Source organism: Oncorhynchus kisutch, linkage group LG1, assembly GCF_002021735.2.
Source record: "Oncorhynchus kisutch isolate 150728-3 linkage group LG1, Okis_V2, whole genome shotgun sequence".
Taxonomy (NCBI): Eukaryota; Metazoa; Chordata; class Actinopteri; order Salmoniformes; family Salmonidae; genus Oncorhynchus; species Oncorhynchus kisutch.
Window position 1 is genome coordinate 14809856 of NC_034174.2, and position 12337 is coordinate 14822192.

Here is a 12337-nt window from a genome sequence, read left to right on the forward strand (position 1 = left end):
TTTATCTTAAAAGAAAAACAAATAAAATGTGTTGCATGTTATTTTGACATTAATACATGTCACACATCAGTATGCAAACAGTGTAAAAAGATAATAAATAATAATTGACCTAATAAAGCTGCATACAAACATGGTCTCTTTTTTGCTTTCTTGAGTAAGGCAGCTCCAAAATGTAGGTGTTTCAGTCTAGCTGTGCTTTCTATGGTTGTGGAGCAACCAGCGGAAAATATGGAGCGTAAGGGTTGGTAATGTTCTCTAGTTGCACCGTGATTGGCTCAGTGTTCTGTCACTCATGAGGATACTACGTCACCACCAAATCTAAGGATAGAGCTCGAAAATTCAAGACCCTTGGATGCTGCCAAGAAGGCTTAAGGTCATTGGCCACAGATACAATGACGTAAAATCACGTTATATCTACAGTAGCTTTGATTGGACTGATCATGTCAACATCATACTTAGCTAGCAGTCATCATGAATCAAGTCGACAATCTACTGGCAAATCATTTTTAATCGTTGTCATATGAAGAGAAATAACTAACAGAAAATATACATAAAACATATTGGTGCTCATCGGCCATTAACATTACACAACAAGTTGGAAATCACAAATTCAACAATGAGTTTGGAAGGAATCAGTGGCTAACTGCAAGCATTGCAAAGCAATCCCTAGCCTGCTATTAAGTGGAGTGGGTATGTGGTCTAAGGGTCTCTTTTCCAAGCTTAAAAGGATAAACATTCAACATTGGCCATGCTGTCAATCCAGCATGACTTCTGCCGCGTTCTTTCTAAACAACTGGAAACTCGGAATTCTGACTTCCAGACAACTGGGAACTCTGGGGAAAAAACGAGATCCGACTGGGAAAATATGTTTTGAGCAGTCATCCAACTAGGAATTGTAAGTCGGGAACTGAGATCTCTTTCTAGAGCTCCGACCTGAAGATCACTGAATTCATCATGATTTGACCTCAATTTTTTCCCAAGTTACCAGTTGTCTTGAAAGCACCATAAATCCAGAGAATGCCAGACTTTGATGACAAAATTTGCCCACGAAGGACCGCCGCGCTACTTTCCTGTTCAAGTGAGCACAGCACAAGGTGAGTCCAAAAATGTATTTTATGCTGCTGATGATGTAATATGCCAAATTATGTAATATGTCAAGGAAATAGTATTACTTTCTTAGCTACAGTATACTTAAGTTTATGTTGTGTAGTAAGATGTTAGTAGCCCATGTGCCTCACCCTAATAATTTGGTCCCTTTCCCCCCCTCTTAATTTCGCCTACTGATCTGACTTGGTGGTGCACATGTAGCCTATAGTCTGTTTTAGAGAAATGTACTCATATATTTTATTTTATGAGCTTTCATTGCCTGCTTATATGCCCCCTTTATTTATCCTGCGGTTCTGACTTGGTGTACAGGGAGAACACTGTAAGAACGGCCCATGTTCTGAATTCTGTCGCTGTACATTTCAAAAGTGCTGAACAAATAGTTATATTGAATACGTTCGTCCTCGCTCATTAATGTCAAAATGACGCATTGCCTCTTATCCATCGTCATCTCCTTATGTCATAGTTTGTACATCTCAATTGTCAGGCCACATTTGTTTAAGCAAGTCAGCCATGTTTTTTTTTAAACGCAGTAAATGAGGCTGAATGAAGCGTTTCACTGCCAGCGTTTCACTGCCGTCATTGTAATTAAGAATTTGTTCGTAACTGACTTGCTTAGTTAAATAAAAAGGATATAGATATATATATATATATATATATATATATATATAGTTTTTTTTTTTTATGTAGGCCCTAACAGTTTGTGGTCACCGTTATAGTGCAATTAATGTATTGTTGAGCGTTGTGGCTTTGCTGGCATGATAATTTGTAAAAAATAAAATAAAATAAAAATAGAAGTATTTGCCCTACCAAGATTTATATTCTAAAAATACCCCTGCTTAACATACTTACTTTTCTGCCTTCCAACCAGATTCAGAAACCACCTTGAGTGCATCATCAACAAAACCTAATAAACTCAAGTTTCACACAATCAAGGTAATGATATCATTGATTCCAAGGCAAAATCAAAAATGTTATTTTTTAACTATGGCTATTTGAAATGCAATTAAAGACAGCTATTACAGCATTTTACATTCTAAAGTTATAATTTATGTTATTAGAAAAAAAAACAGCAACATCCATTAAACCACCAACAAGTAATATCTGGTAACTGTTCTACTAGTAACAGATTTGATTTACACGCTGGTAAAAATGTTAAATGTACACAATAAAATAAGTGCATTCATTAAGCAAACCCATCAGCAAACCCAGCACAAAGACAAGTATGTACTGTGCTGTGCTGTGCTGTGCATATTACTTTACATGTTGACAATAAATAACAAAGTAATCAAGTAATTCAAATTGTGTCATAGTTACAATAGTGTTTATAAATAATAGTATGTCATTGTTATACATTGACACATAAACAGTAGCTGAATAGGGAGAATCACTAGATATTTTGCATAATTGTTCCACCTTTTTCATGCCAAGATTCTCAGTGTGCTTTCAAACAACTCGTGTTTTCAATGGAAAAATGTATCAAGAATCTCAGTGATGGTAAAATAGAATGTCACCTTATCCAACACATTTGACCTGGATGAGCCATTCACTGGCTGGTAATAGTAAACTGTACAACACATTCCCTACACGTCATGTGTGATGTCCAACTGTGCAGCTCTAACAAGGGGCACAACGATGGCTCAGAGGGAAATGTAATAACCAGAAATATAACCTGTAAAACAAAATGCTCAAACCATTTAATGGTACAATGTTTTAAAAAGTTGCGATAGTATGTTAAAAAGATAATTATTTGTTAATATGTAAACCTTCAAACATAAAATATATTTGACAAAATACGTATTGAAATTGCTTATCTTGAATTCACGATAACATAAGGCTCAGATTTGTTATTGAAGTTACTAAATATACATTGACCTGATATATTACAGGAAAAACATTTACACAGCTGCCACTAATAAATAAACTTTCTGACAACTGATTACGATGACACATTGGGACGTGGCAGAACCTGTATAACTGACTCTCTAATATGAATACAGTTAATGATATTCTATTTGGAAAGACAAGCTAAGCGTGAGAGGGAAAAGAAATCTCCACAGAATATGAACCTGCAGTAAGAGCTGGCTAAAGGGATCCGATAGAGCGAGAGGAGCAATCAACTCTGAGCATTCTGACTTTTATACAACATATGGATCTACCATCAGCTCCCACACACAGTGTTATCTGCAGGCAGGTATGACCTCTGTCTGTCCACTACCAGATTAAAGCCAAGCCAACATGTGAAAATAGATGTTGACCATTGCTCAAGTCAAACGTCTTTAACAGAGAATTAATGTCAAACAAATGGTAGTGTGTGACTTTATAGAATGGGTTACCCTAATTGTGATGGATGGATGTGAGAGTGAGTGCATGGATGCAGGATGGTTACCTCACTTGGTGTGACATTTTCCAGACTGTCAGTAGGAATCAAGTTCAGTGTCAGGACTGACAGGAAAACCCAACTCAACACATGCTCTGTTCCATTGAAGGATGTAGTAAATAAAGGAAAGTGCCTCTGGTTATCTTTCACTGGACAACCACTAGGAGAGCTGAGTTGTCTCGTGGTCGCCTTCTCTTTCTGACGCAGTCCTTTCTTTGTCTTTCTCTTCTCCCACCATGTACATGTTATCATCCCATCAGTGACTGGGGTGGGGGGTGTACTGGGGTGGGGAGTAAGGAGGGGGTGCTGTAACACACAACAGTAAAAAGGTCTATTATCATTTGTAAACTGGGTGATTCGAGCCCTGAATGCTGATTGGCTGATAGCCGTGGTATATCAGACCATATACCACAAGTGTGACAAAACATGTATTTTTACTGCTCTGACTACATTGGTAAACAGTTTATAATAGCAATAAGGCACCTCTGGGGTTTGTGATATGGCCAATAAACCACGGCTAAGGGCTGTGTCCTAAGAAGAGCCCTTAGCCGTGAAATATTGGCCATATACCACACTCAGGCCTTATTGGTTAAATAAAATATCTGACTCTAGATCTTTATGAATTACAACCCATATTAATATTAGCCTCATGATTTTGCTTAAACTTCAGACATTGATATTGCATTAGTCTAAAAATCAATCAACGAATCAAAAATCATATCAGTCAGTATTAATAACAAAGTGTGGTTGTCCTCTTACCTCCCTGAGGGTAGCCAGAGTCTGCCATGGGGTACGGGGGATACGGGCCGGGGTGCATCATGGGGTATGGCTGTGGCATGCCAGGATACTGAGGTGCCATTGGGTAACCAGAGTGTGGATAATCAGGATGTCCCATCACCAGCGGCTTGCCGTAAGCGTCATACATGGGCTCCACGGGGTAGGTGGCCATAGGGATGTGCTGGGCTGAAGCATAAAGGTTGTAGTGAGCTTCCTTATCAGTGAGTCAATATGTAAATACAGTACACTGGGATCTCACTAATTCAATGAATCCCCACCCCCATTTTCACTTTTTCTCAAATCCTTTTCACATAACTACGCCTGACATTAGAACTACGCCTGACATTAGAACTCCACACACACCCAACTGCAACTCCACACACACCCAACTGCAACTCCACACACACCCAACTGCAATTTTAAAATAGACATTTGCCAAAAACAATATACAGTACTTCATCACATCAACACATTGTGCTAATATCAACCCAACATGTTACCATCATAGTGCGTCCTGCCACGCTGCTGTCGCTGCTGGTAGAGGTAACAGCAGGAGCACATGAAGCAGCTCACCATGGTAGCAATGATAGCCACGAAGAGCAGGATGGACGAAGCCATGCTGGCGATGGTGGTAGGGCTAGGAGAGGGAGGGATGGGAAGACGTTGGATTCTTTCTAAAAACACTCCTAGTTTTAGCAATAAATGATTTACCTCATTCTAACATTATGTAGAGAAGTATCAGTGTTCCAACTACCAACTGTCGTCTTCCAGAGTAACTCTGTGAGCCCAAAGTTTCAGGGTTTATGAACAGCTTTCAAGTCCCATCTCTGGCTCAGCTCAGCTATTCACAAATCTTCTCAGAGTATCGCATTTGCCTTTTAGATCATAATAAATGAAGGTATATGGACAGTGGGGACCTAATCCTAGTTTCTATGCATTTCGATGGGTTGCTGTGAGTTTATATATTTTTTCAAATATTTGTTTATTTATTTCACCTTTATTTCCCCAGGTAGGCAAGTTGAGAACAAGTTCTCATTTACAATTGCGACCTGGCCAAGATAAAGCAAAGCAGTTCGACACATACAACGACACAGAGTTACACATGGAGTAAAACAAACATACAGTCAATAATACAGTATAAACAAGTCTATATATGATGTGAGCGAATGATGTGAGATAAGGGAGGTAAAGGCAAAAAAAGGCCATGGTGGCAAAGTAAATACAATATAGAAAGTAAAACACTGGAATGGTAGATTTGCAGTGGAAGAATGTGCAAAGTAGAAATAAAAATAATGGGGTGCAAAGGAGCAAAATAAATAAATAAATAAAATACAGTAGGGAAAGAGGTAGTTGTTTGGGCTAAATTATAGGTGGGCTATGTACAGGTGCAGTAATCTGTGAGCTGCTCTGACAGCTGGTGCTTAAAACTAGTGAGGGAGATAACTGTTTCCAGTTTCAGAGATTTTTGTAGTTCGTTCCAGTCATTGGCAGCAGAGAACTGGAAGGAGAGGCGACCAAAGAAATAATTGGTTTTGGGTGTGACCAGAGAGATATACCTGCTGGAGCGCGTGCTACAGGTGGGTGATGCTATGGTGACCAGAGAGCTGAGATAAGGGGGGACTTTACCTAGCAGGGTCTTGTAGATGACCTGGAGCCAGTGGGTTTGGTGACAAGTATGAAGCGAGGGCCAGCCAACGAGAGCGTACAGGTCGCAATGGTGGGTAGTATATGGGGCTTTGGTTACAAAACGGATAGCACTGTGATAGACTGCATCCAATTTGTTGAGTAGGGTATTGGAGGCTATTTTGTAAATGACATCGCCAAAGTCGAGGATTGGTAGGATGGTCAATTTTACAAGGGTATGTTTGGCAGCGAAGGAGTGAAGGATGCTTTGTTGCGAAATAGGAAGTCAATTCTAGATTTAACTTTGGATTGGAGATGTTTGATGTGGATCTGGAAGGAGAGTTTACAGTCTAACTGAACACCTAGGTATTTGTAGTTGTCCACGTATTCTAAGTCAGAGCCGTCCAGAGTAGTGATGTTGGACAGGCGGGTAGGTGCAGGCAGTGATCGGTTGAAGAGCATGCATTTAGTTTGACTTGTATTTAAGAGCAATTGGAGGCCACAGAAGGAGAGTTGTATGGCATTGAAGTTTGCCTGGAGGGTTGTTAACACAGTGTCCAAAGAAGGGCCAGAAGTATAGAGAATGGTGTTGTCTGCGTAGAGGTGGATCAGAGACTCACCAGCAGCAAGAGCGACATCATTGATGTATACAGAGAAGAGAGTCGGTCCAAGATCTGAACCCTGTGGCACCCCCATAGAGACTGCCAGAGGTCCGGACGGCAGACCCTCCGATTTGACACACTGAACTTTATCAGAGAAGTAGTTGGTGAACCAGGCGAGGCAATCATTTGAGAAACCAAGGCTGTCGAGTCTGCCGATGAGGATGTGGTGAGTGACAGAGTCGAAAGCCTTGGCCAGATCAATGACTATGAGTTGCTATGAGTGTATATGGGTTGAGGGGAGTAATGTAGAGTTATATTAGCACATAACTATATAACTAACACGCAACAGCTAAAAAACAACAACATCTGAACGGAGTCAGTCAACACTAACATAGATGAGATGCTGCATTGTGGTGCGGTTACACACACACACACACACACACACACACCTGAACTGGAAGAGCATGCAGCGCTTCTGCTCCCTCTCAGTGATCCTCTTGAGGCTGTCCAAGCAACAGTAGCGCTTGTGGCAGTTCCCACAACAGAAGGTCATGAGGGGACAGGGGACCCCGTTGTGCCAAGTGCCATTCTTATCCACGTACCACAAGCAGTCATCAATGGCACCCACTGCAGAGACAGACAGACACACTTAGAAGGGTGGGCTTACAGAGGCAATAGAAAGCTGATTACACTCATCCTGAGACCACTCAGGGGTCTTAATATATTTAGTTAGACACCAAACAGCCCATCTGCTACATCTCACCGAATAACTACTGTGTAATTAGACTTGAAAGAAGAGGTTGGAGAATGACACAGTAAAAATGTTCAGAGGTTACAGGCAGCAGGCTGTCCTTTTGGGCCACCTGCATAGAGGTCCTGCATATAGGTCCCTCCAAACCAATATTAATAAGTCCCTCCTTCATTAATATAATTTCCTTCTGGCCCAAGGGACTACAGATTCATCTCTTTGAGCCCATGTCATATGAAACCATGTGAATTAAGTCAATCCACATTTAGTGCAATATATATATATATATATAAAGTAATAATATAATGTAATGTAATTTATTAAACAGTTAATTGATTGATCAGTTGATTTCATCCAATCAAATTAGATGCAGCAGGATCATTTTTGCCAATTATGTATTGTTGTCACCAATGGGTTCTAATACTGTTTGATTTACAGCTTCTTTTGTGATGAATAAAATTATTACAATTCACATAATTAATTTTCAATAAACAGGTAAGACTATTAGAGATACAATTACGAAATTAAATAACACATAGCGTTAGACCTTTAACAGAATAACAATTGTCTACGTAGGCTAGGGAATATTTGGCTATTGCGGGTTTCATATTTGATAGCAATTCTTAAATACAAAAATCCACATTAGTTTAATAAAAAAATAAAAAAGGTCGATAATAAATATTAGTAAAATAGGCGGAAAACAAAAAATGCATTAATACTGTCTGGACCATAGAAATAGAATTAATGTATATTATTTCTATGGTTGGACACCATTTTAGCCCTAGGTGTCGAGTGGATTCGACCGCTACAATGTATGGATGGATACATTCTTGCAACATGTGTAAAATGTATCAACAAATATAGCCTAGTGCGGCCTGTTAGAAAAAACCAAGCAGCAATACTTGCCCTGCCAGGCGGAGAGAAGGACCGTGATCACCGGAAGAGCCATTGCGATAAGGGACATCTTGCCCACTGTAAACATACTATGCAAAATGGTTCAACTGCTGATTTTTCCGGAAACCAATGGCAGATTTAACAGCTATTTCGCCCCATACGCCGCTGTAAATAATACTCTCTATAATAATGCTCTAGTTACGGAATTACATGACAGTCAGGAATGAGGTTAATGATCAACAAAATCTGGGTAGAATAACATCGCATGTGACGCTGTTCACCCAGTGAGACCCAATGGGATTCCTTAGCGCCACTCTGGCCTCCGGTGGAAGGAATACATTGAACATTATTCCATTTTTTTTTTACGATAACAGACAGAATAACATTCTACAGTACACAGGATGAGAAGCCTCCTGTTGACTTAAGTGACGGCTGAGCTGACTGTTATTTTCAGTCTGTAGCCTGTATAAAAATACGTAAATTACCCCAAGCCAGTAGTTTACAAAACAACATGTGTATTACCAATACAATGGTTCTTCTACATTTCCTATTAATTTATATAATTACTCGTTTATTTTTCAAGTGATTCAGTTTTTAAATTTTTCTACTTTTCAAAATATGAATAGAAGTAGCAGTCATAAAAAAAGATATGGCAATAAAAGTCCTGCATTTGCCATTCTCTTGCACAAAAACCCAATTTACAAGCAGGGTAATCTAAGAACCACTAAAAATTAGACTTGTGTAATGCATGGCAGCTTTATGTACTTCTAATTTACATTTGAGAAGAGACACAGTGTGACTGCCAACACTTACGAAAGCACATCAATTTGTAAAAGAAACACTCACCAAATTCTTCCTCAAAGAGATTGCAATTCTCAAATGAGTCAAGGCCCTAAAGGAAATGTCAACCAAACCAACATAAATCCAGTGGTGTAAAGTACTTAAGCAGTACTTTAAAGTAGTTTTACTTAAGTATCTGTACTTTACTATTTATATTTTAGACAATTTTTACTCCACTACATTCCTAAAGAAAATAACGTAATTTTTACTCCATACATTTTACCTGACACCCAAAGTACTTAGCAGGACAGGAAAATTGTCCAAGTCACACACTCATCAAGACAACACATCGTCATCCCTTTTGCCTCTGATCTGGCGGACTCACTAAACACAAGTGCATCTTTTGTAAATGATGTCTGAGTGTTGGGATGTACCCCTGGCTATCCAGATTTTTTTTTTTTTTTAAATAAACTCAGAAAAAAAAGAAAAGTTCCTGTTTCAGGATCCTGTCTTTCAAGGATAATTTGTGAAAATCCAAGTAACTTTACAGATCTTCATTGTAAAGTTTTTAAAACACTGTTTCCCATGCTTGTTCAATGAACCATAAACAATTAATGAACATGCACCTGTGCAATGGTTGTTAAGACACTAATAGGGGCGGCAGGGTAGCCTAGTGGTTAGAGCGTTGGACTAGTAACCGGAAGGTTGCAAGTTCATACCCCCGAGCTGACAAGGTACAAATCTGTTGTTACCCCACTGTTCCTAGGCCGTCATTGAAAATAAGAATTTGTTCTTAACTGACTTGCCTAGTAAAATAAAAGGTAAAAAATAAATAAACAGACGGTAGGCAATTAAGGTCACAGTTATAAAAACTTAGAAAAAATACTGCCTCTGCCTGAGAGAGGCAGGTCCTCACCAGACATCACCGGCAACAATGTCGCCTGGGCGACACCGTCGCAGACAGAACTGGCAAAAAGTGCTCTTCACTGACGAGTTGCGGTTTTGTCTCACCAGGGGTGATGGTCGGATTCGCGTTTACTGTCAAAGGAATGAACTTTACACCGAGGCCTGTACTCCGGAGTGGGATCGAGTTGGAGGTGGAGGGTCCGTCGTGGTGTCATCGGACTGAGCTTGTTGTCATTGCAGGCAATCCCAATGCTGTGCGTTACAGGGAAGACATTCTCCTCCCTCATGTGGGGACATCCTGACATGACCCTCCAGCATGACAATGCAACCAGCCATACTGCTCATTCTGTGCATGATTTCCTGCAAGACAGGAATGTCAGTGGTCTGCCATGACCAGCGAAGAGCCCGGATCTCAATCCCATTGAGCATGGCTGGGACCTGTTGGATCGGAGGGTGAGGACTAGGGCCATTCCCCCCAGAAATGTCCAGGAAATTTCAGGTGCCTTGGTGGAACAGTGGGTTAATATCTCACAGCAATAACTGGCACAGTCCACAGGGAGGAGATGCACTGCAGTGCTTAATGCAGCTGGTGGCCACATCATATACTGACTGTTACTTTTGATTTTGACCCCCCCTTTGTTCAGGGACACATTATTCCATTTCTGTTAGTCACATGTCTGTGGAACCTGTTCAGTTAATGTCTCAGTTGATGCATCTTATGTTCATACAAATATTTACACAGGTTAAGTTTGCTGAATATAAACACAGTTGACAGTGAGAAGACGTCTTTTTTTTTGCTAGTTTAGAAGGAATAAAATTATTTATACTTTTACTTTTGAAAGTTAAGTATATTTAGAACCAAATACTTTAAGACTTTTACTCAAGTAGTATTTTACTGGGTGACTTAATTTTACTTGAGTAACTTTTTATTAAGATATCTATACCTTTACTCAAGTATGACAATTGAGTACTTTTTCCACCACTGAAGAAATCACAACACATGGTATGGGCAGCCATAAACTACGGACAACGAACACAAATCTGGATTTGATAAGATACTATAGGTGAGTAGGTGTGTTCACATATAGTCTTCTTGAATGAAAACAAAGGAAAAGTACTCGGTTGTCTTTGTATTCACACTGCCCTTGCCTTTGAATGTGCATCTCTTTTGCCAGTTCACTTCACCTATTTTGTGGTCTGAGTCCTCTTTGCATTCACACTGCTTTGTTCAGAAAGGAAACACCATGAGATTATGTTAGGACAGCACCTAGCCACATAAAACCATACAGCCATTTTCCAGCCAAGGAGAGGGCTCACAAAGTCAGAAATAGCGATGAAATGAATCACTAACCTTTGATGATCTTCATCTGGTGGCACTCCCAGGACTCCATGTTAGACAATAAATGTGTTTTGTTCGATAAAGTTGATCTTCATGTCCAAAAATCTAATTTGAAATTGGCGCGTTATGTTCAGTAATGCATTGTCTCAAACAAACACCCGGTGAAATTGCAGAGCCAAATCAAATTACAGAAATACTCATCATAAAACATTGATGAACGATACAAGTGTTATACATAGGATTAAAGATACATTTCTTGTTAATCCAGCCGCTGTGTCAGATTTCAAAAATGCTTTACGGCGAAAGCAAACCACACTATTATCTGAGGATAGCACCGCATCAAACAAGCACAGAAAATCATATTTCATCCCGCTATGCGCAACACAAAACTCAGAAATAAAGATATAATTCATGCCTTACCTTTGAAGATCTTCTTTTGTTGGCACTCCAATATGTCCCATAAACATCATAAATGGTCCTTTTGTTCGATTAATTCCGTCGTTATATATCCAAAATGTCAATTTATTTGGCGCATTTGATCCAGAAAAACACTGGTTCCAACTCACGCAACATGACTACAAAATATATCATGTTACTTGTAATCTTTCTCTAAAGATAAACATCAACCAATTTCTAATTTCCACATCTAGTGGAAGCAATAGGAACTGCAACAAAGTGCCACAGAAATCTAGGAAACCCATTGAAAACACTGTCACCTCACAGACATCATTCAAACAGTTTTAGAAACTTCAGAGTGTTTTCTATCCAAATCTAACAATTATATGCATATCATAGCTTCTGGGCCTGAGTAGCAGGCAGTTTAATTTGGGAACGCTTTTCATCCGGTCGTGAAAATGCTGCCCCCTATCCCACAGCTGAAGTTGGAAGTTTACATACACCTTAGCCAAATACATTTAAACTCAGTTTTTCACAATTCATTAAATCCTAGTAAAAATTCTGTCTTAGGTCAGTTAGGATCACCACTTTATTTTAAGAATGTGAAATGTCAGAATAATAGTAGAGAGAATGATTTATTTCATATTTTATTTCTATCATCACATTCCCAGTGGGTCAGAAGTTTACATACACTCAATTAGTATTTGGTAGCAATGCCTTTAAATTGTTTAACTTGGGTCGAACATTTCGGGTAGCCTTCCACAAGCTTCCCACAGTAAGCTGGGTGA

The 12337-nt window shown here is 39.4% G+C and overlaps 1 protein-coding gene across 1 annotated transcript; it reads right to left on the reverse strand.

Moving 5' to 3' along the window:
• Nucleotides 1-490: 490 nt before the first annotated feature.
• On the reverse strand, nucleotides 491-8433 carry LOC109899001 (protein shisa-4). Its single transcript, XM_020494040.2, has 5 exons — nucleotides 8141-8433; nucleotides 6936-7113; nucleotides 4762-4898; nucleotides 4244-4447; nucleotides 491-3790 (listed from the first exon to the last, which is right to left on the reverse strand). Exons 1-5 carry the CDS (start codon nucleotides 8214-8216, stop codon nucleotides 3741-3743), a joined length of 645 nt encoding a protein of 214 aa, XP_020349629.1. The 5' UTR covers nucleotides 8217-8433; the 3' UTR covers nucleotides 491-3740.
• Nucleotides 8434-12337: the final 3904 nt, after the last annotated feature.

Coding starts and splice junctions, on each gene's coding strand:
- LOC109899001 (XM_020494040.2), bottom strand. CDS start 8,216: ATGTTTACAGTGGGCAAGATGTCCCTTATCGCAATGGCTCTTCCGGTG. Junction 4,899..6,935: donor TGCATGCTCTTCCAGTTCAG/GTGTGTGTGTGT, acceptor TCCCTCTCCTAG/CCCTACCACCATCGCCAGCA. Junction 3,791..4,243: donor CTCTGGCTACCCTCAGGGAG/GTAAGAGGACAA, acceptor TGTGTGTTACAG/CACCCCCTCCTTACTCCCCA.